General features: G+C 47.9%; 1 protein-coding gene across 1 annotated transcript in view; it reads left to right on the forward strand.

The window, feature by feature from the left end:
* The window catches only part of EFTUD2 (elongation factor Tu GTP binding domain containing 2), a 511,582-nt gene that overhangs the window by 178,493 nt on the left and 305,644 nt on the right, over nucleotides 1–27,445 (forward strand). The window contains exon 13 of the mRNA XM_069634260.1: nucleotides 10,350–10,440. Within this exon, the coding sequence (XP_069490361.1) occupies nucleotides 10,350–10,440 (91 nt within the window). The remainder of the gene's footprint in view (nucleotides 1–10,349; nucleotides 10,441–27,445) is intronic.

The following is a 27,445-nucleotide window of genomic DNA, read 5'->3' on the forward strand; positions in this document are numbered from 1 at the left end:
AGGACGGCACTACCAGTTCGAGGCCCTCCCATTTCGGATTGAAGTCAGCGCCCAAGGTGTTCACCAAGTGCCTAGTACCAGTGGCGGCGCGGCTGCGCCTGCAGGGGATCCACGTCTACCCCTACCTGGACGACTGGCTCATCCGAGCAGGGACAAGGGAACTCGCCGTCGAACACACAGCAAAGACCGTCCAGCTGCTCACGGACCTGGGATTCTCCATCAACTTCCCCCAAATCCCACCTGGTTCCGTCGCAGGTCGTGCTGTTTCTGGGAGCCTAGCTCGAAACAGTAGCGTGGTTGGCCTCGCCGTCGAAGGCAAGAACGCAGGCCATCTTGGGCAAGGTACAGCGTCTGCTGGCCATGGACGTGGCCAGAGTGAGGTCCATCAAGTTGCTTCTCGGGATGATGTCCTCTTGCATCTATCTGGTGCGCCTGTGCAGGCTACGGATGTGTCCTCTGCAGGGGTTCCTCGACGCCCATTGGACGCAAGCGACGGACAGCTTTGAGGACAAGATCTCGCTCAACGAAGTATTCTGCCAAGCAATTCGATGGTGGGGCACCCGCGCGCCTCTCGCCGCAGGCACAGACTTTCAGACCCCAGCACACCAGGTGACGGTGACGACGGATGCCTCCCTGGAGGGGTAGGGAGCGCACACCAGAGATCTTCACACGAGAGGCCCCTGGCTCCCGGAGGAGAGGCCACTCCACATTAACATACTGGAGCTCCGAGCGGTGTTCTGGGCCCTCAAGTCATTCCTCCCATCCCTCAAGGGCAAGGTGGTGAGGATCTTCACCGACAACACCACCACGATGTTCTACATCCGGAAGCAGGGAGGAACCAGATCCCCGGCCCTGTCCAAGGAAGCCCAGGATCTGTGGAACTGGGTCGTTGCCCAGGGGATGTTTCTAGTGCCTTTTCATCTAGCAGGGATAAAAAACGCCATCGCCGACTCACTCATCAGGGAGTTGCGCTCGTGCCACGAGTGGGAACTACGCCAGGATCAAGTGGATCAACTCTTCCGACAATGGGGCAAACCCCAAATCGACCTGTTCGCGACGGCGACGAACTCCAAGTGCCAGAGGTTCGCCAGCAGGTTCCCCTAGCCGAGGAGCATGGGCGATGCTTTCTCGTTCCCCTGGGACGGCCTGTTCCTGTATGCGTTCCCGCCGTTGTTGCTCAGGCTCATCAACCAACTCAAGAAATCCCGGTGCAGGATGATCCTCGTCGCACCGAGGTCGCCGAGACAGATATGGTTCCCGGATTTGTCAGCGTCCCCACCAGTCAACCTGTCGACGGACGCAGATCTTCTCTCCAGAGAAGGAGGCGCCATTATTCATCACGACCCGGAGTCGCTGAACTTGCAGGCCTGGCTCCTGCAGCACTAGAGTTTGGAAGGTACATCCCGGCTGACTGCAGAGAGGTTCTTGCAAAGGCCAGGGCGTCCTCAACTCTCAAGTGCTATGGACACAAGTGGAAGAGGTTCTCTGTCTGGTGCCGTGCACAGAAGATTAACCCTCTACGGATTACGGCCCCTCAAGTGCTACCGTACTTACAATGTCGCTGGCCAAAGCTAGACTAGCTCACGCTTCCATCAAGATACATCTGGCGGCGATTTCCCGATATACCAGAACTGCAGGACGGTCGTCCCTGTGGTCTCCTCGCCTGGTGAAGGAGTTTATGAAAGGACTGTTCCGATCATTCCCACCGGTGAAGGCTCCAGCCCCAGCGTGGGAGCTCAACGTGGTGCTGACCAGGCTCATGGGCCAGCCATTCGAGCCCTTGCATTCGGCTCCGTTGAAGTTCCTGTCGTGGAAGACGGCGTTCCTTGTGGCCATCACCTCTGCACGATGCGTTGGAGAGATTCAGGCCCTTTCCTGCAAGCCTCCCTACTTGACTTTCCACGAGACGAGGGTGGTGCTGAGGCAGCACCCCTCCTTCATGCCCAAGGTGCCGTCGGACTTCCATCTCAAGGAGCCCTTGGTGTTACCAGTCTTTTTCCAGTCGCCTTCGTCACCGGCCGCGAGGACTTTGCACTCACTGGATGTAGCTAGAGCGCTGAAGTTCTACGTGGACCGAACGAAGAGTTATCGGAAGACATCACAGCTGTTTGTGAATTTTGGACCTGTGAACCAAGGGAAGGCTCTCTCGAAGGCTTCCATTTCCAGATGGCTCTCCGGCTGCATCATGCACTGTCATCGGTTGGCAAAACGACCATTGCCCGGCCGTCCGAGAGCCCATTCGACCAGAGCGATCGCTGCTACCACAGCGTTCTTGTCTGGTGTGCCCCTGCTGGACATCTGCAGGGCTGCTACGTGGAGGTCGACGCACACCTTCACGAGATTCTACTGCGTCGACCGGGATTCCAGGGAGGAGTCCAGAGTCGGCCAGGCAGTGCTGCGCAACCTGTTTGCTTAAGGTGAGCCTGGTGAGGAGGTAAGAGATGCTTAATGTTGAGTTTTATGTAATGCTTAATGTTGAGCCTTGCCACCTCCCGTGGTTGTGCATGTGTGTACTGCTATGTATTCTTATATTCATGAGCATGTGAATCCATGCCAGACCCCATGCTGGAGAAGGAACAAGTTACTTACCTTTAACTGTTATTCTCAAGCATGGGTCTGGCATGGATTCACATGCGAACCCTCCCTCCTTCCCCTCTGGCTCTTCACTTGGTCATACTGCCACTTTACGTGCTACCAAATCTGAGGATGGCTGCCAGGGGCGGGGCTTAGGGAGAGGGCAGTCATTGGCTGGGGGCAGTATGACCCAGAGACCAGTGATTGGTTACTACTAAGAAAGACAGATCAGAAACGAAACTGATACTGATTTTTTCTTTACCGAGGATTCCCAGCGTGACGATGGGGAATATTCATGAGCATGTGAATCCATGCCAGACCCATGCTGGAGAACAACAGTTACAGGTAAGTAACTTGTTCCATACACCACGTCCCATACCCTGGTTCCTTTTTTCCGCACGCTTGACACCCTGCTGTGAGGAACACGACACTGAGTCTTCGACTCTGCGTTTGACTAAATTCGTCAAATATTTTTCAAAAAACCTCCACCGCGAGTGCGTTTGCTCCCTAGAGTTCTGATTTTAAGAGGTGCACTACCGTTCCAAAATGTCTGTGGCTGAACTGCACAATATTTGTCTGTGGTGTCTGGTACAGATCACGACACAGAGGGATGTGCCTCGTGCGCCAAGATGCACCAAAAGTCCATACGCGAGCGGCCCACCATACTTGCCTTGACCCGACTGTCTCTGAAATTCCCTGGTGCGGTCGATCATCCAGTCTTTCGAGACCGATGGGCCCACTCCTGAAAAAGGAGAAAGAAAAGGATCGATGGAAGGCCAAAAAGCAGTCACACTCGAGGAGCCATTCTTCCTCGTCTTCGCACGAGAAGAAAAAACGCCACAGTTGTCGACACGAGTCCAGCTTGTCAGAAAAAGGTAAGCCCTCGACCGGGCCGGCCACTCGGGAGGAGTGGGAAGATTTCAAAAGCCAAATGCTGGCTATGTTTAAGACTAGGGCTGCTGCAGGAGCGCCCCACACCTGCCGATCAGCCGGCCTTGGCGGCGAAAGCAGAGCTCAGCGCTCCCGACTCCACGCTTGCCGACAAAGGTGCAAAAGTCATTGATGGCCGGCCCCTATAGGTAGTGTCGACGGGCTGACGCCACCAACGTCACAGTAGTGTTCAAGCCCTGTCCGGCACCGACGCCCATTCTGTTGACGTCGAGAGAGAAGCCTTCGGCACGGACTATCAGCGACGGATCATTTACGCCTCTCTCTAGGTCCGCATTCTCCGAGTCAATGGTGTCTGTTTTCGGTGTAGACCAGGGTGATGACCAAGGGAACATCGACCCCATATATACATGACGCATTGGCAGACCTGTTGGCACTTGCCCAAGGATTACATGATGCCAGCAGCCTGGACAAGTCTCCAGATGTAGAACTTCTGCAGGGCCACCCATACACTCACACCCATGATAAGTTTAGGGCCCTAGTGGAAAGGGTAGTAGACACCCTAGGTTTGAAGTAAACTTCACTGCCTGTCCAGGGCTACGAATTGATGGACATATTAGATGAAGGTCCAGTGACAGCACATAACATGCAACTTAATCCGGCAATTGCAGACCCCTAGCCTCCTTGTGGCAACACCCCTGCTCCATTTCCCCGGTCATCTCTACCTTTAAGGGGAAGTACTGGCCGGCAAGAAGAGATCATCATTTCTGGCTTCTCACCCTTTTCCAGAAGGGCTTGTTGTGCAGGCAGCCACAATCTCCAACAGGCCTGCTGCCTCCACTTCTAATCTGTCTCCGGACAGGGAAGAAGGTGAAAGGCTGGCCGCATGGCGCTGAAAGCCACCAATGTAACTTGTGGATATGCAAAATACTCATTTGCCTTATGGAAAGCTGTGAAGCAGGCAGCGCAATACATCTTTGAAAGTGAAATGCAAGATGGATTTACACAGCTGGTGGATGATGGGAAGGAGGTAGCTAAGCAGTCGCTGCAAACAGGCCTGGACGTGGCCGACTGCATTGGCTGTTCGATGGGGCCAGCGGTAGTCTTTGAGTTTACCTCAAAACATCTGGACATTCAGAGAGAAGCCAGAATAGGCTACTGGACATGCCTTTCGAGTGACAATTCCTTTTTGACCAGAAGGCTGAGGACTCTTTGAAAAAATGGAATGAGTCAAAATTAGCAGCAAAATCCCTAGACCTAGCTGCACAGCTGGCCACATTTGCCTTCAGCTTTGCCTCTTGAGGCATTGGCAGAGGCTACAGGTGCTATGTGCCTTGAGACAGGAAGGCGCTGCTCTAGCAGGCTAGGCAGGGGCTGAATCGTTTCTCGCACCCCCGAAGGGGCAGAGGGGCTTCTAGAGGCCAGCAAACGGCGATAGGGGTGGCTCCGCCCTCCAAGCTGCTTTTGATTTCCCCTCCCATGACTTACTGGTTGCCTCCGATGCCTGGGCCCTGCAGCTCGTTTGGTGGGGTTGTCTGCCCTCTTTAAGAAAACCTCTGGGCAGGCCCACCCACCACCTCAAATCCAACCAGAATAGGAGCTTGAGGAAGAACTAAGAGTCCTGTTGTTGAAGGGTGCTTCGGAAGAGGTAGTTCCTGAACAGAGAGGATCGGGTTGGTATTCGGGGTGGTATTCCCGGTATTTCCTAGTGCCCAAGAAGGAAGGAGGTCTCAGTCCCATTCTGGACCTCGGCTTTGAACAAGTTTCTGATAAAGCAAGTTCAGGGTGGTGACATTGAGAGAAATTCTCCACGCTCTCGAACTTCAGGACTGGTTGGTGTCAATAGATCTACAGGACACTTATTTCCATGTGCCGATGCATCAAAAGCACAGGAAGTCCCTGAGGTTTGTCATAGGGGACAAGCACTATCGGTTCAAGGTGCTTCCCATTGGGTTGACCTCCACTGCAAGGGTCTTCACCAAGCTCATGGCGGTAGTTGCGACTCACCTCAGGAGATCCGGGATCTTTGTATTTCCGTACCTGGACGACTGGCTAATCCGAGGCAAGTCGACCAGACAGGTCTTGTCTCATCCGCAGGACACCTGCCTTCTACTGCACAAGCTGGGCTTCTCCCTAAACTTAGTCCCATGTGACGCCAGTCCAGAAGCTCCAATTCATTGGGGCAGTCCTAGACTCCTGGGTAGGGAAGGCCTTCCCTCCTGAGGAAAGTCAACCGCATTGCGCAGATGGTCTACTTGTTCCTGAACCATGTCACCTTACCACTGGCTTCCTTCCTCTGCCTCTTAGGCCTCATGGCCTCATGGCCTCATGTATTTCTCTAGTACCATGATAGCCCTTCAGTGACTCCTGAGAAATCAGTAGTCACAGTACCTCAGAACCCTCACAGATTCCCTCGGGATGTCCAGGTTAGTGGCCGATGACTTCTGTTGGTGGACAGACAACAATCTCATGACGGGGAACCCTTCTGGCCTCCTTGGCCTCAGGACTGAGTGGTCACAGATGCGTCTCTGAAGGGTTGGGGTGCTCACTGCAAGGACTTGCAGGTGAACGGCCTTTGGTCAGCCATGGAAGCCAGGTGGCACAACACCACGCTGGAGTTGCGAGCCATCAGGCTAGCCCTGAGGGTTTTTGCCCCATCTCTCAAGGGAAAGCATGTCTTGATTCTGACTGACAACACGGGGGTCGTGCACTACCTGAACAAGCGGTGTGGCGTGCACTTCCTCCCCCTCTGCAGAGAGGCAATGCAGCTGTGGTTCTGGTCGCTGGGGAACCAGATCTCGGTCTCAGCAGTTCATCTGGCAGAGTCAGAGAACGGCTTGGCGGATTCTCTGAGCAGACAGAGCATGGTTTCGCACGAGTGGGAAGTGTGCCAGGAAGTCCTGGAAGAGACCTTCTCTCTCTGGGGTACCCCAGCAGTCGATCTGTTTGCCACGGTGTCCAACACGAAGTGCAGACAGTTTTTCTCGAGGGAATTCCCAGCGAACGGCGCACTTGCTGGGCGCATTTCTGGTGGATTGGAACTTCCCTCCGATTCCCGTCATCCGAAGGGCTCTCGGGAGGTTGAAGATCTTTCGAGCAACCATGATCTTGATCGCTCCAGACTGGGCGAAGGGAACTTGGTACTCCGACCTCTTGGATCTGACCATCTGTCCACCTCACTGGTTGCCCCGGCGCCCAAAATTCCTGACCCAGTCGGAAGGTTGGGTACTTAACCCGAATCCGGAGTCCCTCAACCTACCTGCGTGGCTCTTGAGAGGGTGAGGTATGACTGGGACCTCTCAGAGGAGGTACTCGAGGTGTTGCTGGTTGCACGCAGACCGTCTACCAGATCTCTGTACGCGTGCAAATGGATAAGATTTGAGGCGTGGTGCAAGGAACGCAAGCTCGATCCCATCTCTTGCCCCACCACCTCAGTAATGGAGTTCTGTCAGTCACTGGCCTCAGGAGGCCTTCAGGTTACCACAATCAAAGGATATTTGGCGTCCTTGTCTGTGTTCAAAAGGTCCCCGGATTAAGGTTCTTTTTTACAATCCCACTTATGGCCCAATTCCTGAAGGGCCTTGTGAATCTGTTTCCGCCAACTCCTTTTGTTGTACCAGACAGGGATTTAAATCTAGTTCTGTCATTGTTGATGACAGCTCCATTTGAGCCCGCGCATTCCTGTTCTTTGAGATCTTTGAAACAGCCTTTTTGGTTGCGATCATGTCAGCCAGGAGAGTTAGCAAGCTGCAGGCCTTGTGTTGCAAGCACCCATTCCGGCGTTTTTCCCCGGAAAAGGTTTCCTTTATAGTAAGGCCTGGCTTTCTTCCGAAAGTGGTTTCTGAGTGCCACCTTTCTCAGACCATAGATTTACTGGTCTTCTACTCTCCACCACAACCTTCTGAGGAGAAGCGGTTCCACCGCTCAGATGCCAAAAGAGCCTTGCATTGCAGAATTTTACCAGTCTGCAGGGAGCTTCCTCCCGGCATCGGGGCACACTTGAGGAGAGGGGTCTCGAATTCTATGGCCTTGCAGAGGGAAGTTCCCATTAGGAACATCTGCCGTTCAACCACATGGTCATCCTTGCACACGTTTGCCAAGCACTATTGTCTGGATGTTGCCCGCAGGGCTGATGCACATTTTGGTAGGGCAGTCTGCAAAATCTGTTACTGTAACACTTTCTGCCTGCCACTGTGGTTTTAACTGCTTGAGGCGCCTTTCAGATGAGGAATCTGTGGGAGAAAAGCAATCCATTGAAATAGAAATTACTTACCGTAATTATATTTCTATGGATTCTTCTCCCGCATATTCCTCATCGCCCCTCCCATCCCTGCTCCAAAAGTTCTTACGGCTTGGCATATCTGTCTAAGCAAAGGGACCCTGGTGATGGCTCTGAGGTGACCGCTCCTATCTGGCTAGTCACTTGCCTTTCAAAAAAACAAAACAAAATCTTTTTTTTTCTCTCCAATTCTTGGGGTTTTCAACCTTTTGGGATGTTTCCCATTGTCAAGTTTTTTTATAGGCTGGTTAGCCTCCTCTCCCATTGTTTTCCTCTGCAGCTTTCAAGCACAGGGGAAAAAGCGGGAACTGAGGTATGGGGCGCAGTGACGTGGTATATATACACGACTCTCGACATCGCGTCCAGAGCAGACCATCGAGCACCGAGGACGACGGGTTGACGGCCGAGTCGAGGTCCACTAGACCCCCCTGTCGAAAAGTTTCCGAGCAGCAGAGCTGGATGAGGATATCTATCAGATGAATCTGCGGGCGAAGAATCCAAAGAAAGAACATAACAGTAAGTAATTTCTATATCGTCTGCATAGTTAGTGTAAGGAATGTCGAGCAAGTCCAAGTGGTCAAACAGTGGTTTTGTATACAAGTTGTAGAGAGTGGGGGAGATGCATGAGCCTTAGGGAACGCAGCAGCAGATAGGTGTGGTGCTGGCAGCAGCATCTCCTGCAAAGACTCGATCTGTCGGCAAGGAACAAAGCCACCCATTTGGCGGCATAAGGAGAGAAGTGTGCAGAGGAGAGGAGGTCGAATGCCACTGAGATGTTAAGCAATAGGAGAAGTGAGAGGTTGCCGCAATTGTTAGCATTGTCAAGCTGATTCTTCAGGTCTAGGAGGGCTGTTTTGGTCTTGTGTTTTGGGCGCAAGCCTGATTGCTTAGTACCCAAAACATGGTGGAGTTCGCGGAATGCCTGGATCTGCAGGTACGCAACTCTATACATGATTTTTAGAAGGAAAGGGACCGTAGTTGGTGAGGATAGCAGGGTCAAGAGAAGGTTTATTTGAGTAGCAGGTAAATCCAGAATTCTTTGAGGGCATAGGTCACAATGCAGAGGCAAATAATGGTGGTAATGAGTGGGAGTAGGGGTTTTGCACAATTCTTGATCAATGACGCTGGGCATGTGTCCCCTTTTACAGCGCCAGGGCTTGAGAACTTTGATGTTGAAAAGGTTGGCAGTGCTGTTGGGTTGGAACTGTAAACAAGGGATATCTCTGAGCTTTGGGAGGGGGGACTGCAAGTGAAGCGGCTGGTGTGCACGCTAGCTTAGCTTTAATTTTAGGCTGTAGTTGTGTGATTTTTGTCTGTAAGGGTGTCTTGGATGCTGTTGCACCAGGTGTTGTCTTTGGTAATGGTTGAGGGCGGAGGGATAGGAGTCTACAAATATCGGAGGATGAAGAACTGTTCACGGGAGCTAGAGGCCGCCTTGGAGATTCTCTTGTTGTAAATGGCAGCTTTGGAGTTGAGAATTGATTTTAGTGGAGGGAGGTTTCTGAAAAGTGGGCTTTGTTGGTTGCGGTAGGTTGTCTGCACCAGGCAGCTTCAGCTGATCTTTTGATGGCTTGTGTGGCATGAAGAACAGGGGTAAACCAAGAGTTAAGGTGTCGTAGCTGCTTGGTTTTCTGGGCTTTGAGGGGGGCCACAAGGTTTACTGCTTTATTCAGCAAGGAATTGTAGTGTTCAATTAAGGAGGTTGTGTCCTGGAGGGCGAGGGGAGGGGGTGTTTAAGGAGTGAGATGATCTTGCTTCTGGGCAGGTTGCGGGTGCTGCAGGCTAAGATGGTAGTTGGGGCAGCTGCTTGCTTGGTAAGGTTAGCTGTCATGGGGATGGTAAAGGTAATGGTCTGGTGATGACCAATAGCAATGAAGGTTGGATAAGATGGAGAAGTTACTTTTGTGGTCGACAATCCAGTCTAGGTTACGGCCATGGGAGTGAGCAGGGTCTGCGTTGTTGCGTGCAACCCAAGACTGCCGTGGTGTTGGATATAGCAGTGGCCTCAGTGTCCGTGGGGGTCATTGAAGCCGAGGTCACCCAGAAGTGGGAATTAAGTAGAGGGCTTAAGATTAGCAGATAGGGGGTGGATGAGATAGTTGTTGAAGATATTGATGGGGCCTGCAGATCGATAGATGAGGTGAAGGGTGATGGTGGCATTGCGCTAACATTTGAGATTGGCTGAAATAGATTCTCAGTCGGGGGTAGGGTGTGGTAGTATTGATGGAATGCAGAGGTATATGACAGACGGCTGGCTTGCTAGGTATGTGCATGTGTTACAGATCCGCTTTGGGGATCAGCAAGGTGGCCCTTACCTGATTAAATATCACCCATGGATGTATCGTACCAAGTTCATTGACCATCAGGGTGAAGGAGTTGGCACAAGAAGATAACTACCCTCTAATTTATTAAACTTTCCACATTGGTGACATTTTGCTCAAAGCGCGAACATCACAGATACAGATTCATAATGCTTCTTGCATATAGTGAAGGCCTGTGTAATAAAACATGCACATATGCTTGGGAGTTAGGGGTCATGTGAGATGTAGCATTTGTTCATTTTTGGAATGTCTCGTATGCATACATCAACTTCCTTTTCCTTCTTCAGGCGGAAGTTCACAAAGAAGGCACCATCCAGCAGTGCACAACGCAGTTTTGTAGAGTTTGTCCTGGAGCCTCTTTATAAGATCCTTGCTCAGGTATGTGCTCTATTATTTTTTTCTATATTTTAGCATACAGTGGATCTCTCCATCACTCACTCCCTCTTAAAGATTGAGCATCTGTCTAGGAACTAGATGGGAGCTATGTTAGCAAGCTATTGTGCAGTAGTTCTGTGTATGCGTGATAGTGGCAATGTTTGCTTCCTTTTGAGTGCACTTACTCTCAGGCTTCACTATTATTTTCCAGTCCACAAAGTGTAGTGGGCCTGAAGCACTCTGCAGCTTGGGCAATTGGTGACCTACCCTTGGCAATGTAAAATGGTCTCCGAGGAGATTTGTCTGTTTTGGCGAGTCTCTTTAACAGTTTCTGGAAGCATAGAACATTGAGGTCACTGCTATACCTAATACAAAAGGGAACATTTTGTTGTAATTGTATTTACTCTAGCTGCCTCTGGCATAGTGTGGGAGTAGGAGGAGTGAGTTCCATGTGGGAGTGTTTTGTATAATGTTTGCCAAAAACAAAATCTGCTAGACATCCTGCGGGATGTTGTCTATGCTCTCATCACATGAGTCTTGGCACATTGCTATCATTCTAGGTTTAGGTGCTCTGTAGCTTTCATTTCAGGTGTGTAGTCAGTGCGGTTTCTTCAGGGTTTATGCCCCACTTCCAGCCAGAGGGAATGTGAGGCCTAACTTCGTCAGGCATTACCTTGAGGCTCTGTGCAGCTCAGGTGGGACAAAAGAGGCTGTGCTAGTAGGTGAAGCGGGTTGGGAAGGTTTTCTCTTTTAGCAACTGTCCCTCCATATTCTATGGATACCCCAAATCTTTAGCTCTTTTGCACACTGATCTGACTTTTTACAGGGAAGTGAAGCCTCCAGCTTCAATCCACTGGGCTTTTGCTCAAATGTTATGGGGAAACCGACTAGTCCTTCTGACTGTCAGTACTTGGAAACTGTTTCCTTTAGTCTTTTGACTTCACTTTTTCTGGTAACTTTTGATCATTGCACAATCCATCTTCCAATGCAGTGCAGTGGGGTTTCTTTTTTATGGCCCTTCGACTACACCCAAAGTGATTTGTTTGTAATCAAAGGTGTGCCTGAGGTCAAACTGGTGGCAGAAGTGACTTTTTATTGCTTTTTTACTGTACTTTTTGTTAGCCGTACTGCATGTACCACTAACAGCGGCTAGTGTCCAAACATGGCCGTGCCGCAAGGTTTTTCATTTGTTCTTTGACCTTCTTCCTGGCCAGGTCAGGAAATTCAGTTTCTGGTCATGCACTTTCCCAGGAAAGGCTTGCCTTTGACTGGCTAGTGCATACCACTTGTCTTGGCTCCCAGCAAGTTGGCTCGGACTGTTGGGTAAGAATTGGTGCTGTCACACTGTAAGACTAAACAACACATATCTGCTTGGTATTAGGTAACCCACCTTTTGGTATAGATCTGTACTGCACAAGTTGCTAGTGTAACTAAGCAGCCAGGCCTATCTCAAGAGGAGTAAATGTGAGCTGTAGAGCTGTACATTTGAAATCCGAAAATACAAGTAGCCAAGTAACACTTAAACTAGAGGTTTCAGTTATAAATAGTTATTTATTTAACGTCAGTTTTAAATAAGCATACTTCAAAAAGATTGTAACAATACAAATAAACTTTGAAATTACTTTTCAGAATCTAAGAAGCCAGTGAATAATCTTTGGATATGCTTCATACACTTCTCCTACACCCAGAGGTGACTTCAATCACAAGGATAGTATTTGCATTTATATATTACACTAGCATACTTTACAGATTCAGAGTTGCAGAAAGGAAGGTTTTAGGGAAGCAAAAAGGTTAGAACAGATTCTCAGAATATGTGAGGACAACTGGCTCCTCTGATGAAGTCTAGATAAGCATTTCCCAGCAATAAGTGTTTAACGAGCCACAACCTATGCGGGGGATAAGCAATATCAAAGTCAATAAATTAAGAAGAGTGCCTTTAGGGAGCCAGGACAGCCAAAGTCATTTGGATACAGTCTATGGATCTGATGCACTTCTTGGGTAAAAGCCTTGCACAACGTTGGAGAGTTCAGAGAAATCACTTGTAGGGCCACAAGCTGTTAAGCCTGTGAAAAGGGAGGTGAAATCAACTCGGAATGTAAGTAGGTGCAAGTCTCAAGTGAGACAGCACGACGTAAGACAAGAAGGTAAGTACCCCCAACCCCAAACAGTACCTCTAGTTAGAAGAAAAGGTAGTCCACCTGGATTCTGTCTTGCTACAGCCAAGTAGACCCTGGTTCCTGGGCCTCAGTCGTGGAGGCAAGAGGGAGGTCGACTGGAGGGCTCCTGCGGCAGTACTCGGAAAGGTTGTCGGCAGCTACAGGCTTTCTTCGTTTCAACGGCACTAGTAAACAGCACTGATGCGGATCATTGGACACTGGTTGGACTTGGCGTGCTCCCTAGGTCCTGAACTCTGGTGAGGGGACTCTGGATTGGGAGGTCCTGCTTCTGGAGGGTGCTTAGGAGGCTCCTGGAGCTTTTAACCGTATTCGTTCTGCGGCAGCTGTTGCACTCGATTATGGTCCCTCGGCCGCGGGTATTGGGCTTCTACAGCAACGGAGAGGCACAGCAAGTCCGGAAGAGCGCCAAGTGGAGTTTGTCTCGGGGTTAGTTGGCCGGGCAATTGAAGGTCCAAGAGGTTGCAGCAAGCTTTGTTCATGGTTTCTCCTTCGGATGTTCTTCCAGTGGTCGACTATGCCTTTTAAGCAGGTTTCTCCAATTCATGCACAGCCTAGGCTGTCAATCACCCAGCAGGGTTCCTGTCCTGAAACGCCAGCCAGCCAATCGAGACTAGTTTCAATCAGGTATTCCTAGAGGCAAAGGACAGGGGAGTTTCGGGACCCTCCCTCACATCCTGTTCTTCCAGACACACTGGAGCCAGGGGCAGGCTTCAGGGCTGAAACCCGCCAAAGGCAAGACAAATAAAGGACTCAAACCTGTCTTAACGCACAGAGTAAAAGCCAAGAAAGACCTCCCAAACAAAATGGCGAAAAAAGACGGACTATTTTGACAAAATGGTCACCCATGAGTGCTGTAGTTCAGCCTGCGGTACAAAAGCACAATGGTAGGACAAATTAAACCACTGCCACCAACCATTTAAAGTAGTGAGGGTAACATACAAATATTACATGAGAAAGTAGGATGAGCATAAGATGGTGTGTGCTGGACCTGCAAAGAGAAAACTTAAGTAAAGCCAATTTCACTTTACTATTATTGGGAACTGTAGTTCACACAAGAAAAGGGAATTAAACCGTAAGAGAAATCTAAAGGATTTCTCAGTGACACTATGGAGTTTGTCAGACTCAGAACAGTGAAAACACAAAATCCAAATCGGGTAAATCACATGAGAGAGGGAGAAAAAGGTCCCACTCACTCAGGGTTAAAATTAAAAGGTCCCAAGTCCAGCAAAATAGCTGGGGGTCTCTAAGGTTGAAGGCAATTACCACAGAAATGAAAATGCTCCCTAACGGGGACTGTCTGGACCCAATCAACATACTGGCGCCTGAAAGTCTGATGTGCATGCTTGGCTGAAACGCACAGTGGTCCCTGATTGGACCTCTGGTGGTGTGCAGGTGTTGGGCAGATCTTGCCATGGAGGGCTGAGTCTGATCACTCACCTGACTTTGGGATAAGAAGAGTCTTGCAGCCATTTCAACAGATCTGAAGAGGAGCCAAGTATCCTGTCGTAGCTGAGAAGCCTGTAGAAGACCCATGGACGATCATTGAAGAGGCCTGGCGACCGAATCTTGTAGCAGTCCCGATGAAGACCTGTCTGGCTACTGATCTCCAAAGACCCTCCTTGGTGCTTCAACCCACTGGACCAGGGGGAACAAATGATTCCTGGCATCTTCTGGTACGCAAGCAATTTTGAGCCTTCGGAAGTGTCCCCGGATTGCCTGAGCGACTGACCACCTCAAGAAAGGGCTACCACTCTAGAAGAGCCACCGTTACGTTTCTGGCCTGGAACTCCAGGGGTCTTCAGCTTGTCCACCAAGAGGTCCTTGTTCGAAATACCAGCTCCCTGACCTCGACTGTTCCTGAGATAGGAGGCCTTCTACAGCCGCGACGACTGTGCTGCCTGGTGTGGCCGTGCAGCGGTTACTGTCCCTGCAACTTGCTTTCCTGCATCTGGTCCAGTGTCCTGTGGAGTGCTGCACCGGTGCTTTCTGTATTGCTCGTCAAGAAGAGGTTGCACTAAGCTCCTCTACCCGACTGAACTCTTCTTGCACCCGCAGCTCCTGGGCACCAGCGACTGGAACCAAAGGTGGGGAAACTTAACTCGGGCGACCCTCTGACACACCAAGCCTGAAGAGAAAGCAGAGGTCAGGTGGTAAATTGTACCAATACTTACCTGCCCCCTATCTCCACCCTTGAAAAGTTTGGATAACTTTTGAAACTTTTACATTTGTTTGGCTCTGGCACAACTTGTTGCTAAAAGCACTCTGAAATCTGATAACTGTTTTATTAGCTAGAACACTACCTCATCTAACTTTTGGACCCACCTACACGTCTCCAGCACCCTTGTCCTATAAGGTCCCATATCATTTAGGGTTGGATTTGCAAAGTTAGGATTGTAATTTCTGTGGACAGTTGGTGCTAAACTAATCACTTGCCTTCCTTTACATGTATTGGAGGTAGTATTGTTTATGTTACACCAACTAAAGTGATTGTTTTTCATGTGTTTTCTTGGCTTCCAATAAATGTTTTGATAACTGTATAAGTATAATGCTTGGTGTTCCACTGTGTGGAATCATTGTGGACCTCTGACCCCACTCAACTCTCCTGAGATTTAGCCTTGGCCTCTCTCCATGTTACCTTGATTGCTTTGGCTGAACTTCCAGAAGTTGCTCCCTTTTCACTAAAACTAGGGTGGCCACCTAAACCTGTCGACCAGGCCGGAGTTTAGAAATCCATTCTAACAGTGCTTGTGCCACTTCACTTTTTACTGCAACACTCAACAGTCCTTAAGATTGTCAATTGTGTGCTGTGTGTCTGGGCTGGGGGGCTGTCCCCCATTTCATTTTTCCCCGGGTGAATTTTCCAATCTGGCAGTGTACTCCTGACATGCATGTGGCAGTGGTAACTTTATTTTTGTTACCCGTACAACTGCATCCTTTTATTTTTCTTTACAACACAGTTGCCTTTTTGGCCAGCGCTAGGTAAGATTTTCACAGAACTGGTAAATCTTCCTGGCCTGGGTCAACCCCAGAACTCTTTGCTTTATTAGTGGGATATTTTTCCTTAAAACCTGAGTGAGTGGGAACCTTTTTCCACACTCACAGAATATTTTACTCTTTTTATGGGTGTAATTTCTTGGACTCTCCATAGTGTCTTTTTAAAGTTATCCTCTTTAACAACATATTGGCAATAAGGGCCTGTTTTTGCTGGGTTGCCCTAGGGGCTCCCCCTGTAACTTTCTTTTGCTAACCTTGAGAGAACTACAGTTCCCAAGGGTAGAAAGGATCTTTGGATACCTCTTACATTTTGTTAAGTGAAACCAGCACACCCCACCTTATGTGAAGTGCTGGCGGAGTTACAATGTATCCCCTTTCACACTAAAACTGTAACAATTCTGTTACAGTGACAAGCTTACCTTCAATGGCTGGTGGCAGTGATACCTTGCATTAATTTGGTGCGGGCTGTGTTCAAAGCTGCAGTAAAGGCACCTGAGGGTGCTAATTTTACCGAAATTGCCCCGGTCTTCTTTTTTTGCCATTTTAGTGTTTCTTGTAATTTCTTGTTCATTCCCCTGACATCCAGGGTGGGAAATTCCTTTCTGTGATTTTCATCTTCGGCCGGAGTCCCCTCCCACCCAGGCTCCAGTCTGTCTGTGAGGGCTGGAAGCGAGGGAGTAGTCCAAAACTCCTCGTCCCTTTGTTTGACGCCTTGCCTGAATGGGGGGCTGGCTGTCCTGATTGGACAACTAGACCGCCCCTTCTTGTAAAATTCAGGGAGAGAATGCAGAGGTTGTTCTGTAGTTCCTGATGCATACTGCAAACCTAAAAACTGAAGAAAAGTCGACCACTGGAACCGAAACCGAAGAGGAAGGTGAAGGAAAAGTGGCTGAAACGATTTCCAGCAACCGGAGAGCCTGCTGTGTAACCGGACCCTGCTGTATGCCTTCCTTCCAATCGACCTGGGGACTCCGAAAACTACAACCCCTACCTAGAGCCTGGTGAGACCCACTAGACTCAAGACCTGCAATTTGAGCCATCCCACGCGTTGCTGCGACCTTGCGTTGCTGCAATAGCCTGGGACCTTAAGCCATTGTGCAGTGCACGGCCTTCCAAATTCCGAATCTCGCTGAAACTTCGTGGGCATCCTGGTGGATCTCCAGAGACACAAATCGAATCTGAAAAGTCCCCTCAACAGAGTGCTGGACCTTTTGTAACAACGACAATTGAACCACGATTTTCTGTCTACTTCTGTGCTCATTGAAAAGGCGCCAAATCCACAGAACTACATTCAGCCATGAGGGAAACCTTGCCTAGAGCCTTCTACATCGATCCTTGCTGCAAGGTTCCTTCTGAGGTCTTGTTTTCAGTCACCACAACAAGGAATCCATTGACCGGGTATTTGGCTGCAGATTCTGAAGTCCTCCGGCTGCAAAATCTTCAATGCTGGGGTACTGTGTTGGCTTGGGTATGTACTTACCTTAAGCCTGTTGGGATTTCTGTGTAGCTGTGGGTTGTCTTCTGTGATGGGGAAGCCTCTCATCCAGTGCCCCCAGTCCCACTGCTAGAATCCTGCTAGTGTCTTCTGTGAAGGCCCCGGACCCTCTTCTAACCCTAGAAGTAAAGTACTCACCTGTTTGCCCAGTTTTCCTAAGGAACTCTGACTTTTGCTGCTTAAGAACCTATTCTGACACTGCCTGTTGGTCACTAGTCCTAGGGACCCCCCCTTCTGCCACTGAGAACACTCATGCTCCAAGAATAAGGAATAGACTTTGAAAGGATTGGGCCTTTTGCCTAGAAAACAAGATACATGTTTAAAAGTTACTAACTTGTAAAGAGTTGGTTGGTAACTGTAATTCTAAGAGTGAACAGTTACAAAAGATCTTACTTGCACTATTCTTAAAAGTATGGCTAACATCTTTTCTTCCTTAGAAACTGTTTTGCCATTCTAATAGAAAGTAGATGTGAAGATATTTTACTCTTCTGTGATTAGGGTGTACCTCTTCCCAAAAGTAAAGTGTTGGTTTCACCAGATTAGTCCTTTGAGGATAATTGTATGACTGTCGCCCAACTCGGTCTTGCTTCCACTGATTTACTGCTAGCCTGTCCAGAATAAGTCTGCATTAGGTTGTTGCCTACCTAGAATAACTTAGTCATTCAGTTAATTGTGGCATTGGGTTTTACTTTCCCCTTCATTATGAGGTTAAAACAAGTATGTGGGTTTTACTTACCTTGAGTTAGCTGTGTGCCTTCCCAAAATTAAGTTACAAGAGTTATTGCGTATCTCTATCTGTGGTTCACTGATTTCAAAAGCACATGTGATTGTATATTACATCCTTAGGTTTTACTCACCTAGTATACATGTGTGTCATCACAAAAGTAGTTATAGGTTTTTACTGCCTCTGGAATAAGTGTTCCACTATTCACAAAGTATATTGTCCAGTTTACTGATTAAGTGATTTGTACTGAGAGTCAGTATATAATTGGTATGGTCTACTGCCCTTGCATTACTGAATGTATTTGTGGAAGTAACCATTGGTTTTTACTCCCCAAGCAATAGGTGTGACCTATACTAAATGTGTATGAAAAGGCTTTGACTTCCCTAGATCTACGGTCAGGGGTTTCAAATAAGGTCTATACTTTGGTCTGTGTACCTTCAAGTATAGTGTTTTGTTTTTATATTGTTATTTCATATAATGTGTTGGCACATACTTACCCCCTAGTGTTTTCTGGGCCTACTTGTATTTAAATAAATCATTTATTTTTTACATACATAGTGTTTGTTTCTCTTTGGACCATTTGTATTACAATTGCCTGTGTACTGATTCTACAGCCATCTCTCTCTCTCCTAAGATAAGCCTGGCTGCTCTGTCAGCGCTACCATGTGCTCAGGTGGTACAGCCTTGTACTAAGAGTGGAGTCTTGTACTGCCTCAGTTGAATTGTTTTACTAAGCCCTTAGTTGGACTTCAGAAAAACTGTCCTAACAGCCAGTGTATTGGTCAAAACAGCAGTTATATGCCTTTCTGAGCCACTGGCCCTCTTTCCTCCTGCCTGGTGGTATGAATGGCCGTAAGAGTGGCCATGCGTGGTTGTGTTCTTTCACAGGTCTGTCCAGAGCTCAGTAATAGCTGTTGTATGCCTGGAACTTGTTTGCACTTGGCAGCTGTCCCAGACACCCTATTACACATCCATATCCTGAGTGATATCATGGATGCTCCTGACCTGGTTATCCAGGATTGCATAACACATCAGAGTTTGAATGTGGTTTTTCTATTGACAGGTGGTTTGGGGTAGCCCCAGCCCAGCATTGTGTATTTCTGAGGTGTTTGTGGAGACATTAAAAGGTTAACCACTAGAACTCTAATCAGAAGCACTTGAGGGCACAAGAGAGGCGCTGGGACCGCCGCTGCAACCGGAATTGCCACAGCTTTGCCTATCAACAAGAGAATGTGATTCCCCCTATTGAACCATAGGGGCTCCTTCTGTAACAATAATTTTCAATAACTCACCCGAAGCAACTTTCCCCCATGCGAGCTCTGTTTTCAATGTACAATTAACTATACTTACATCCTTTCGCCACGGCCCAACGAGCCAACAAACAGCAGTTCCACAAAGCACTTTCTCAAATACGCGCGGGATAGGCTTTTATAGTTACTTTCGGGGTCAGAGGGTGAAGCCAACTGTAAAGGTCCAAAAAAATATCCCAAATACGCCCCTTCCCCAGCAGGGCAGCACAGCAGCGCGGCAGCAAAGACAGCAAACAGCACTTCCAAAAAGCACTTACTCCTAATCAGTAGGTAGTGGTACTTCAAACAAAACCCAAAGCCTCGATGTGTTTCGCCAGCTTTGCTGCTCAGTAGCGGGCTGGGAGAGCACGGCACATTGAGTTTGTCTAATCAGTTGACTTTTTTTTCAACTTTTTTTTTTTTAATCCGTGAAGCTGGGTTTTATTAAAAGCTAACCAATGCAGCTTTCAATTGTTATGCATGAATAGTGGGGCAGGGGGGTTGCGGAAGAAATCCGGTGCTATGAGGGGGAGGCTTGCATTGCAATGTCCATGATAGAGGGAACGTTTCCTGCCATGTGCACAGCGCAGGCATCCAGGGCAGCACTTCCATTAGGGTTTTCATCATAGCATCAAAGAGCCCGCAGGTTTAGCCGCACACTCTTAAGGAAAACACCATGATGAAAACGCACTGTCCTCTAGGTGTGATGAGTTGTGCTTTTGCCAAACACTTAGTGAGATGATCAGTCCTTGTTTCATCCAAGTGGTGGGATGAGCAGTGCTTTTGCTATCCAGGTAGTAAGATGTGCAGTCTTTTTTTTTTTTAACACGTAGAGATGAGCATTGCTTTTGCCATCTGGTTAGTGAGATGGGCAGTGCTTTTGTCAAACCCACACTGAGGTGAACCGTGCTTTTGCCATCCGGTTAGTGAGATTGCCATCCACGAAAATAGATAAGAGGATCAGTGCTTTTGCTAACTACATGTGTTTATTAATTTATAAAGCGCACCGAACCCTTGGGTATCTGGGCGCATACAGGTCAGTTTCAAGGTTACATATGAGGTTACAGTAATTATATACATGCCGCAGTTTTCAGTTTGCAGATAGGAAATTAACATACATTATATACAAAAAAAGAATCTAGTACATACATAGTTGCTGTAAATCAGTAATTTACATAAGAGTTGATATGCAGTGAGAAGGAGAACTAGAATATCCAGTAACACTTCATGAGTCTTTGGTGAGTAGCCATTTTTTTGTGTTTTTTCCTAAAACTGTGAAATGACTGGTCAGTTCTCAGAGCAGTGTGGAGCGTGTTCCACAATTGGGGGGCCATAACGGGAAAGCTGCGTGTTAGGGAGAATTCTCATAAATGTGCAAATTCCCTCTACCTTAGAGACCCCCAGCTCTTTTGCTGAACTTTGGGACTCTTAGAACTTTTTAATCCCGTTTGTTTTCTGTGTTTATTCCTTTGATTATGGAGTTTTAGATAACTCCCTAGGCATAATCTTTTCATGTGTGTTACACAGCACCCTCAGTGCAGTGACACAGGGATTGTCTTTTAGACTTCTCAAAGGTTTAAATACCTTCTTTGGGATCAACTATTGTTTCCCAGAGAATGTAAAGTGAAATTGACTTTACTAGTCTTTCCAAATTCCTAGACCAGGCACACACCATCTTAGAATGGAGTGCTGGAGGGTTTACATACTATCCCCTGTGTCTAAACACTCATGTTGCACTCAAATGCTACCCTTTCCTATTGAAAAGGCTGGTGGCAAACTACCATGATTTTTCCCGATCGCGAACACCGGTAGCTAAAAATCACGGGAGCTATGTTTTTCAACGCCTTAAACCCCTTTGTTTAAATGGGTCCCGGTCTTCTTTTTTCACCATTTCTTTTTGGAAAGGTCTTTCTAGTGTTTGTCTCTCCGCGACAAACCCGGTTTGGTCCCTTTGTTCGTGTGCCTTTGGCGGGCTCCAGGGCTGAAGTGTCTGAGGTGGGCAGGAAGTGAGGGTGGTGCCCGATACTCCCTGTGCTTAGTCTCCCAGGAGGCCCAAATGCACTCTGGCGTGACAGGCTGGCTGACTGTCCGGCAAGGACAGCCACCCTGCTGGGTGAGTGACAGAGAGGCTGGAATGAAAGGGAGAGAACTGTTTAAAAGGCAAGTCTCGTGGACTGGAAGGCAGAGTCGACCACTGGAACGAAAGAACCGAAGACAAGCTGGAAGAGGACGGCTGCTGCAACTCCTGAACCGTTGGTTTGCCTGGTGAAGCCCTGCTGCAGGTCGAATTGCCAAACTCCTTTCGAAAGAGAAGCTCCTTCAAGGACAGCTTCTTCCTTTGAGTTGGTGGGGCCAATCAACTCATAAAACACCTGGATACTATTCTCAAGGCTGGTTAGGATTAACCAGGGAGAGGGACACCAGTTTGTGTTCTTGAATCTACAGCTACTGGAACTGAAGTCTCTCCATTTTGTTTGCTTTCTTCAACGATCCCGTGCATTGCAGGAGTCCCCCGATGTCCTCCCTCTTGTCCCCACGACTGAGGCTCAGGAACAGCGAGATCTGCCGGAACTGCCATGAACCACGACTTCAGCAACATTTGTTTCTTCATACAAAGGTACTGTGCCAACCCGATGGAAAGAACGCCACTCTCGCGGTGAAAGTTTGTGCAACTTTCCCAACTCGCAGGCCTGATCAGCTTGTGACTCCACAAATTATTCTTTTTCGCCTAAACTACTTCTGACAACTTTTGCAATGACTTTTCCCGTTTGATACCAGAACTGCTCCTTCCTATCCAGAACACTATCCCATTGACGTTGGCCTGGCCCATTGCCTTGAATTGATCTCTTCTGGTGAACTGAAACTATTTGCACTGCCTAGAAAAGTATATGTAATCTATTCTACTTAACTTTGTCCTTTTTGCTCACTGCTAAGTAACTGAACTGCCATTTGACTCCTATTTCAGTGGAGCTCAAACTGTCTCAAAAGCCTAGAGTTTTGTATTGTAGTGTATTGGTATATAATAAGTTGCCTCCTTCTAGTGAAATGTTTTCTAAATGATTGTGTAATAAATTAATAAGCATTTTACCAAGAAACCTTGAGTATAAGTGTCTACTTGAACCGCTGTGATTGAAAGTCCTTTGTGTAACTACTTGTACGCTCACATTCACTCTTGAGATAAGCCTGGCTGCTCAGCTTGCTACCAACAAACTGTGTGGTGTACAGAATTATATCAACGGTTGGTCTTACCTGTAGTCCTAATTGTGTGTGGTGGTCCCAGAGGGTACTGCATGCAATTCTGCCTCCTGCTTTTTTCAGATTAAATCTTGGGACTGAAAGGCAGAAAGAGTTAGCTGATCTAGTTGGGCGTGTAGATGGTTTTTTGATGATATTTTCCATTAAGTAGAGTGGGACTGAGTTATTAAGGCATTTGTAGGTGAGTGAGACAGTTTTAAACTGGATTCTGTCATTGATAGTAAGACAGTTTATGTTCCGTCTGGCCTCTGAGATATGTTGTCTCCTAGGTATGCTGAGGGCCGTTCTCAGGGTGTTATTTTGAAGTATTTGAAGTTTATTGATGATGTATTTACTCGCCCTTAAGTAAAGGGCATTACAATAATCAAGTTTGGATAGAATTAATGCTCTCGCTAGCGTTATGCAGCTTTCGGTGGATAGGAATGTTTTGCAAGCTTGTATCAGCTTGCAAGTGTAGGCTGTTGCTGAGACGATAGCCTTAACTTGTTTGCCTAGGCTGAGAGTTGAATTTAGGTAAAAACCTAAGGTTTTAACCTCCTTGGTCGTACTAATGTTAATAGCGTCAATGCTGAAGGCTGAGTATTTGCCGCTAAGTTTGTTAATTTTGGCCAAAGTTCCTAAAATGAGGCGCTCCGTCTTATCGTCATTCAGGCATAGGCCATGTGTGGCCATCCATGCCTGAATGATTAGATAGATTTTGTTCACCAAGGCCAGGTCAGTATCATAATCTCCAGAAAATGGGATCAGAATCTGGGTGTCATCTACATAGTTTGTGTAGGTGACACCCAGATGGTCAAGGTCATCAAACAGTGGTTTGGTGAAGACATTATACATAGTAGGTGATATGCAAGAGCCTCGGGGTACACCACATGTTATAGATGTGGGATCTGCTGAGGCTGCAGGTGAGAACACTCATCAACCTATTGTTGAGTAATTAGTGGATCCATGTTGTTGGTTCCTGGGATAAATGGGCTGCTGTGGACAGGTGTTTGCATAGCACTTTGTGGTCCACCAGATCGAATGCAGCAGATAAGTCCAGTAGGAATAAGAAGGCAAGTTTCCTGTTGTCTTTGATTAAATCGATTTGGGTATTTAGATCTATCAGAGCTGTTTCTGTGCCATGAAGAGGTCTGAAACCGGATTGCCGGAGCCCTAAGAGATTGTTAGTTCCCAAGTAAGCTTGTATCTGGAAGTAAGCTGCCTTGTCTATTATCTTAAGTAAAAAAGTGACTGTAGTGATCAGTCTATCGTTCGTTGGGATAGACGGATCTTAAGTACATTTTTTGCAAGAGCGTGTGACCCAGGCGCCCTTCAGATTTGTAGGGACGTTGCATGATAGAAATGAAACATTCATTAGTTTGGTAATGAAGGGAGGCAACTCACTGGCCGCTTCTTTGATAATCTGGGCTTGGCAAATGTCGCCCTGACACCTTGTAGGTTTAAGAGAGGCAATGATATTTACCACTTCTCGGGTGGTGACTTGTGCAGATTTGAAGCACGCAAAGGGTTTCAGCATGTGCTCTTGATTTTTTTTTTTATGTGAGCCTGTAGAGGGCAGGTTCCAATTTCTTTCTGATATTTTTCTTTGGAGGAGGGAGATTTTGCTAGAGTGCATTCTGGATGTTAGTGCACCATACTTGGTCCTTCTTGCACATGTCCACAGGAGGATTTGGGGATTCCAATTCTCTAAGAATAATAAAGAGTTCCTTGGTGCTTGAACTGGCTTTATTGATCTGGTCGTCATAGATTTCTCATTTAGTTAGTAGTATTTCAGCTTTATATTTAGCAGGGATTTACAAGCTACATTTGTTGTGTTTAGTAGGGAGGTTTTTCCACTGGATTTCCATGTTCTTTTTTTCAGCTCTAAGGGCTTTGAGTTGTGGTGTAAACGATGAGTTCAAGTGGGCTCTAGGTTTGCTATTATGCAATTTGAGTGCGACAGTAATATCTAGGGCATGTGTGCGGCATTAGCCTGTCGACTGTTTGTTCCTAGTAAGGCGTGGGGGAGCTATTAGCATGGTCTTGGTGGGTGGAGTAGTAGCTTGTATAGTGAACGATACTAAGTAGTGGTCAGTCCACGAATGGGGTACAATGGAGGTAATCACGGTTTCGCAATTGAGATCGGCCACCCAGTCTAAGGTTCTGCCTTTCTCATGGGTAGGCTGCTTGACTCTTTGTGCGAGGCCAAATTCAGTGAGTGTGTTCGAGAGCGCCAATGCGTGTTGGTCGTTAAGACCAAGGTTAAAGTCTCCTAGCACTAGTATTTGCGAGGCAGGTTTGGTAATGGCAGATATTATGGTGGTCATGTCTTCCTCAAAGGAGCCGATGGGACCTGGAGGTCTATAGATTAGGTGCGCGGTTATGGTCCGAGACTCAGAGCAGTTCGCAGGACTGGACATGGGGTGAGGCGGATACTCTCAGCCCTAGATTCGACTTGGGAATGAAAGCAATGCCGCCCCTTCTAGAGGCTTCTCTGTCTGTTCTCAAGATAGTGTAGTTCTCTGGTATAGCAAGTAAAAGAGAAGGGCCAGCAGCAGCGTGGAGCCAGGTCACCGTAATAGCTAAGAAGTCCAATTTATCCGATGTGATCAGGTCAGCTATATCAATGTCATGTGCTGCCAAGGGTCTTGCGTTAATTAAGGCACCTTTGATAATCGTGGTATCTGTGATTGGAGGGTTAGTGACAGGGTTTCTCTGCCTAGTTTTGTATTTTTTTGTATTGTTGGTCTTAGTGGACAGGTTGATAAACACAAGATTAGGGTTAGTAGACATGGAAGCCTGAGGAGAGTTAGTTTTATTAAACCTTGAACGAAGCCTGACATTTCTGGTTTCCCTGGGGCATGGTATGTTAGGTACAGGTCTGGTGGTAGGGTTTTTTGGCTCTTGGTTGGGAGATAAGGTACCTTCTGAGCCAGTAGAGGGGACAGCATCTAAGTTATGATGCTTGCTTACTAGTTTTAATTCTGGTAGGAAGGTAGTGGGTTTGATGGATGTTGACTGGCGGCAATACTTTAGGTGAGGTAGGAATTTGGTTGGCTTTTTCCAAGATGGAAATGAAGAGGGGGGGGGGGCATGGTGGGGAGCTGACCCTGCGGGGGTATAGTCTCCAGCTGTACTGGACTGTAACTATCAACCAGTAGAAAAAGCAACAGTTTTGCGAGGAGACATGTGAGAACATTCATAGTAAGCGTGGACCAGTCTGTTGACTCTGGAGGTGAGTCAGGTAAGGTGTGTCAGATAGAATTACTTCAAATTGCTTAGCAGCTAGTCAGGAGGTCGAGGGTAAATAGTTACAAGGCTAACACAATATTGTAGTATACTTACACACCATGTGGTTAATGAGCATTCAGCAATGGCAAGGTCCTAACATGTAATGAAAGGTATAGCACTTTGCACAAAGTCAATATCAACAAATCAAAATACAACGTACTGCTCCTCCCACTTTGTGGGAGGAGCAGTACCTTTCCTTTCCACGTAGATTTGGGATGAGAAGTGCTGCTTTCAGCAGCATTTACGGAAGTATGTCGCATTAAAGGTAAACTTGCCACTCATGCCCTCGAACTCTACCCAGACTTGGCAGTGTGGCTTAGGGATTTGAAGCATGCCCGAGGTTGCTTTGGTGTTCTTTTAGGATCATTAGGTAGGCATCAGCAGCCCCTTCTAAAATGAGACACAATCTCTTCATGGCGCAGATATGCAGATATAGGTAGCAAATGAGCCTGTGCGCCACAGTGTTAAGTGGAAATTCCATTTCTGGAGGTTTTTTTACCTGACTTGGAGTGTTCCTTCCTCTTTTTGCGGAATTCCTTGGTTTTTGGCTCCCTTTTTCTCACAGCCATACTTAATCTAAAGCTTGCTTACGAGTGTGGCTCTGTTTTTGATATGTCTTCGGAGTACTTGCGACTCCTAAAACAGGGGGACACCAAAGGTATACCCGTGTCTCCCAGTGAGATTCCTTGCTCTTAGTAATGTGTCACAGATGGCCTTAATGATTTGCGAGAGTCTCCACAAAGTGCAAGATTTATTAAAATCACAAGATGGATCGGCTGTTCTCAATTGGAAGACTTTTCAGCATGTATATAATTATATTTCGAAGGGATTGTGTCCTCCGACGTATTGCTTATCTTTGATAATTCGTCTCCAGCTTGCTGGCCTCGGAAATTTTTTCTCTGTAGAGGGCGCTGCGTGTTGACGTCCGCCGAGTCGATGTCCCTCGACGGCCACCGTATCGGCGCCGACGTCACCATGCCCATAAATACCCATGCACGGTGTCTGTTGCTCAGTTCCGTTTTTCCGTGCTTCGTGGGGCCTCGGAACATCGTTGCTCAGTTCAGTCAGATAAACCTTCTACATCTACTTGAATACCAACTCGTTCTCCATGGCATCTTCATCGGAACCGACAACACCGCGATCCGGCTTCAAAAAATGTCGATAACGGATCCACACAGGATCTGCTTGTGGTGCTTGGGAGCCGAGCACCATTGTTTGGAGTGTGAGGACTGCATGTCCACGACGGCGAAAGCCTTGAAGGAGCGCCAGGGGAAGCTCGAGAGAGGTAAGTCAGCCAAAACCTCCTCGAAAGTTTCTTCGGCTGATTCGAGGCATTAGTCTCCTCGCTGTCGAACATTCCCATTCTAGATCTCGAAGTAGCTCCCACCATTCATTGAGATCAAGACACTCAAAGAAGAGACGTCGAAGATCCCCTTCCTCGTCATCTTCTGTTTCCCCAGAAAGGGTCTCCTGCCCCACAAAACACAGCTCTCAGGCTGAGTGGGAGGAATTCAGGAAGAAAATGTTAAGCGTCTTCGAGAAAGCGGCCTCGACCCCCTCGAAGACAGCTGAGGGTGATACCTCGGGTGAAAAACCCAAAAAATCGAAACACCGCGAGTCGCTGCACCCGGCGATTCCACCCGAGAGCGCCAGGGGCCATTGGGTACGAAGGCACCGTCTTCGCCGTCGTCGAGGATCCCTTCGACGCATGGATCGGCGCCATTGACGCCGTTGTCGAAGGGTTCTTCGACGCATCGGTCGGTCGATCGACTCAACGCCATTGTCAACGCCGATGAAAGAGAAA

Source organism: Ambystoma mexicanum, chromosome 13, assembly GCF_040938575.1.
Source record: "Ambystoma mexicanum isolate Mex_15411 chromosome 13, UKY_AmexF1_1, whole genome shotgun sequence".
Lineage (NCBI taxonomy): Eukaryota > Metazoa > Chordata > Amphibia > Caudata > Ambystomatidae > Ambystoma > Ambystoma mexicanum.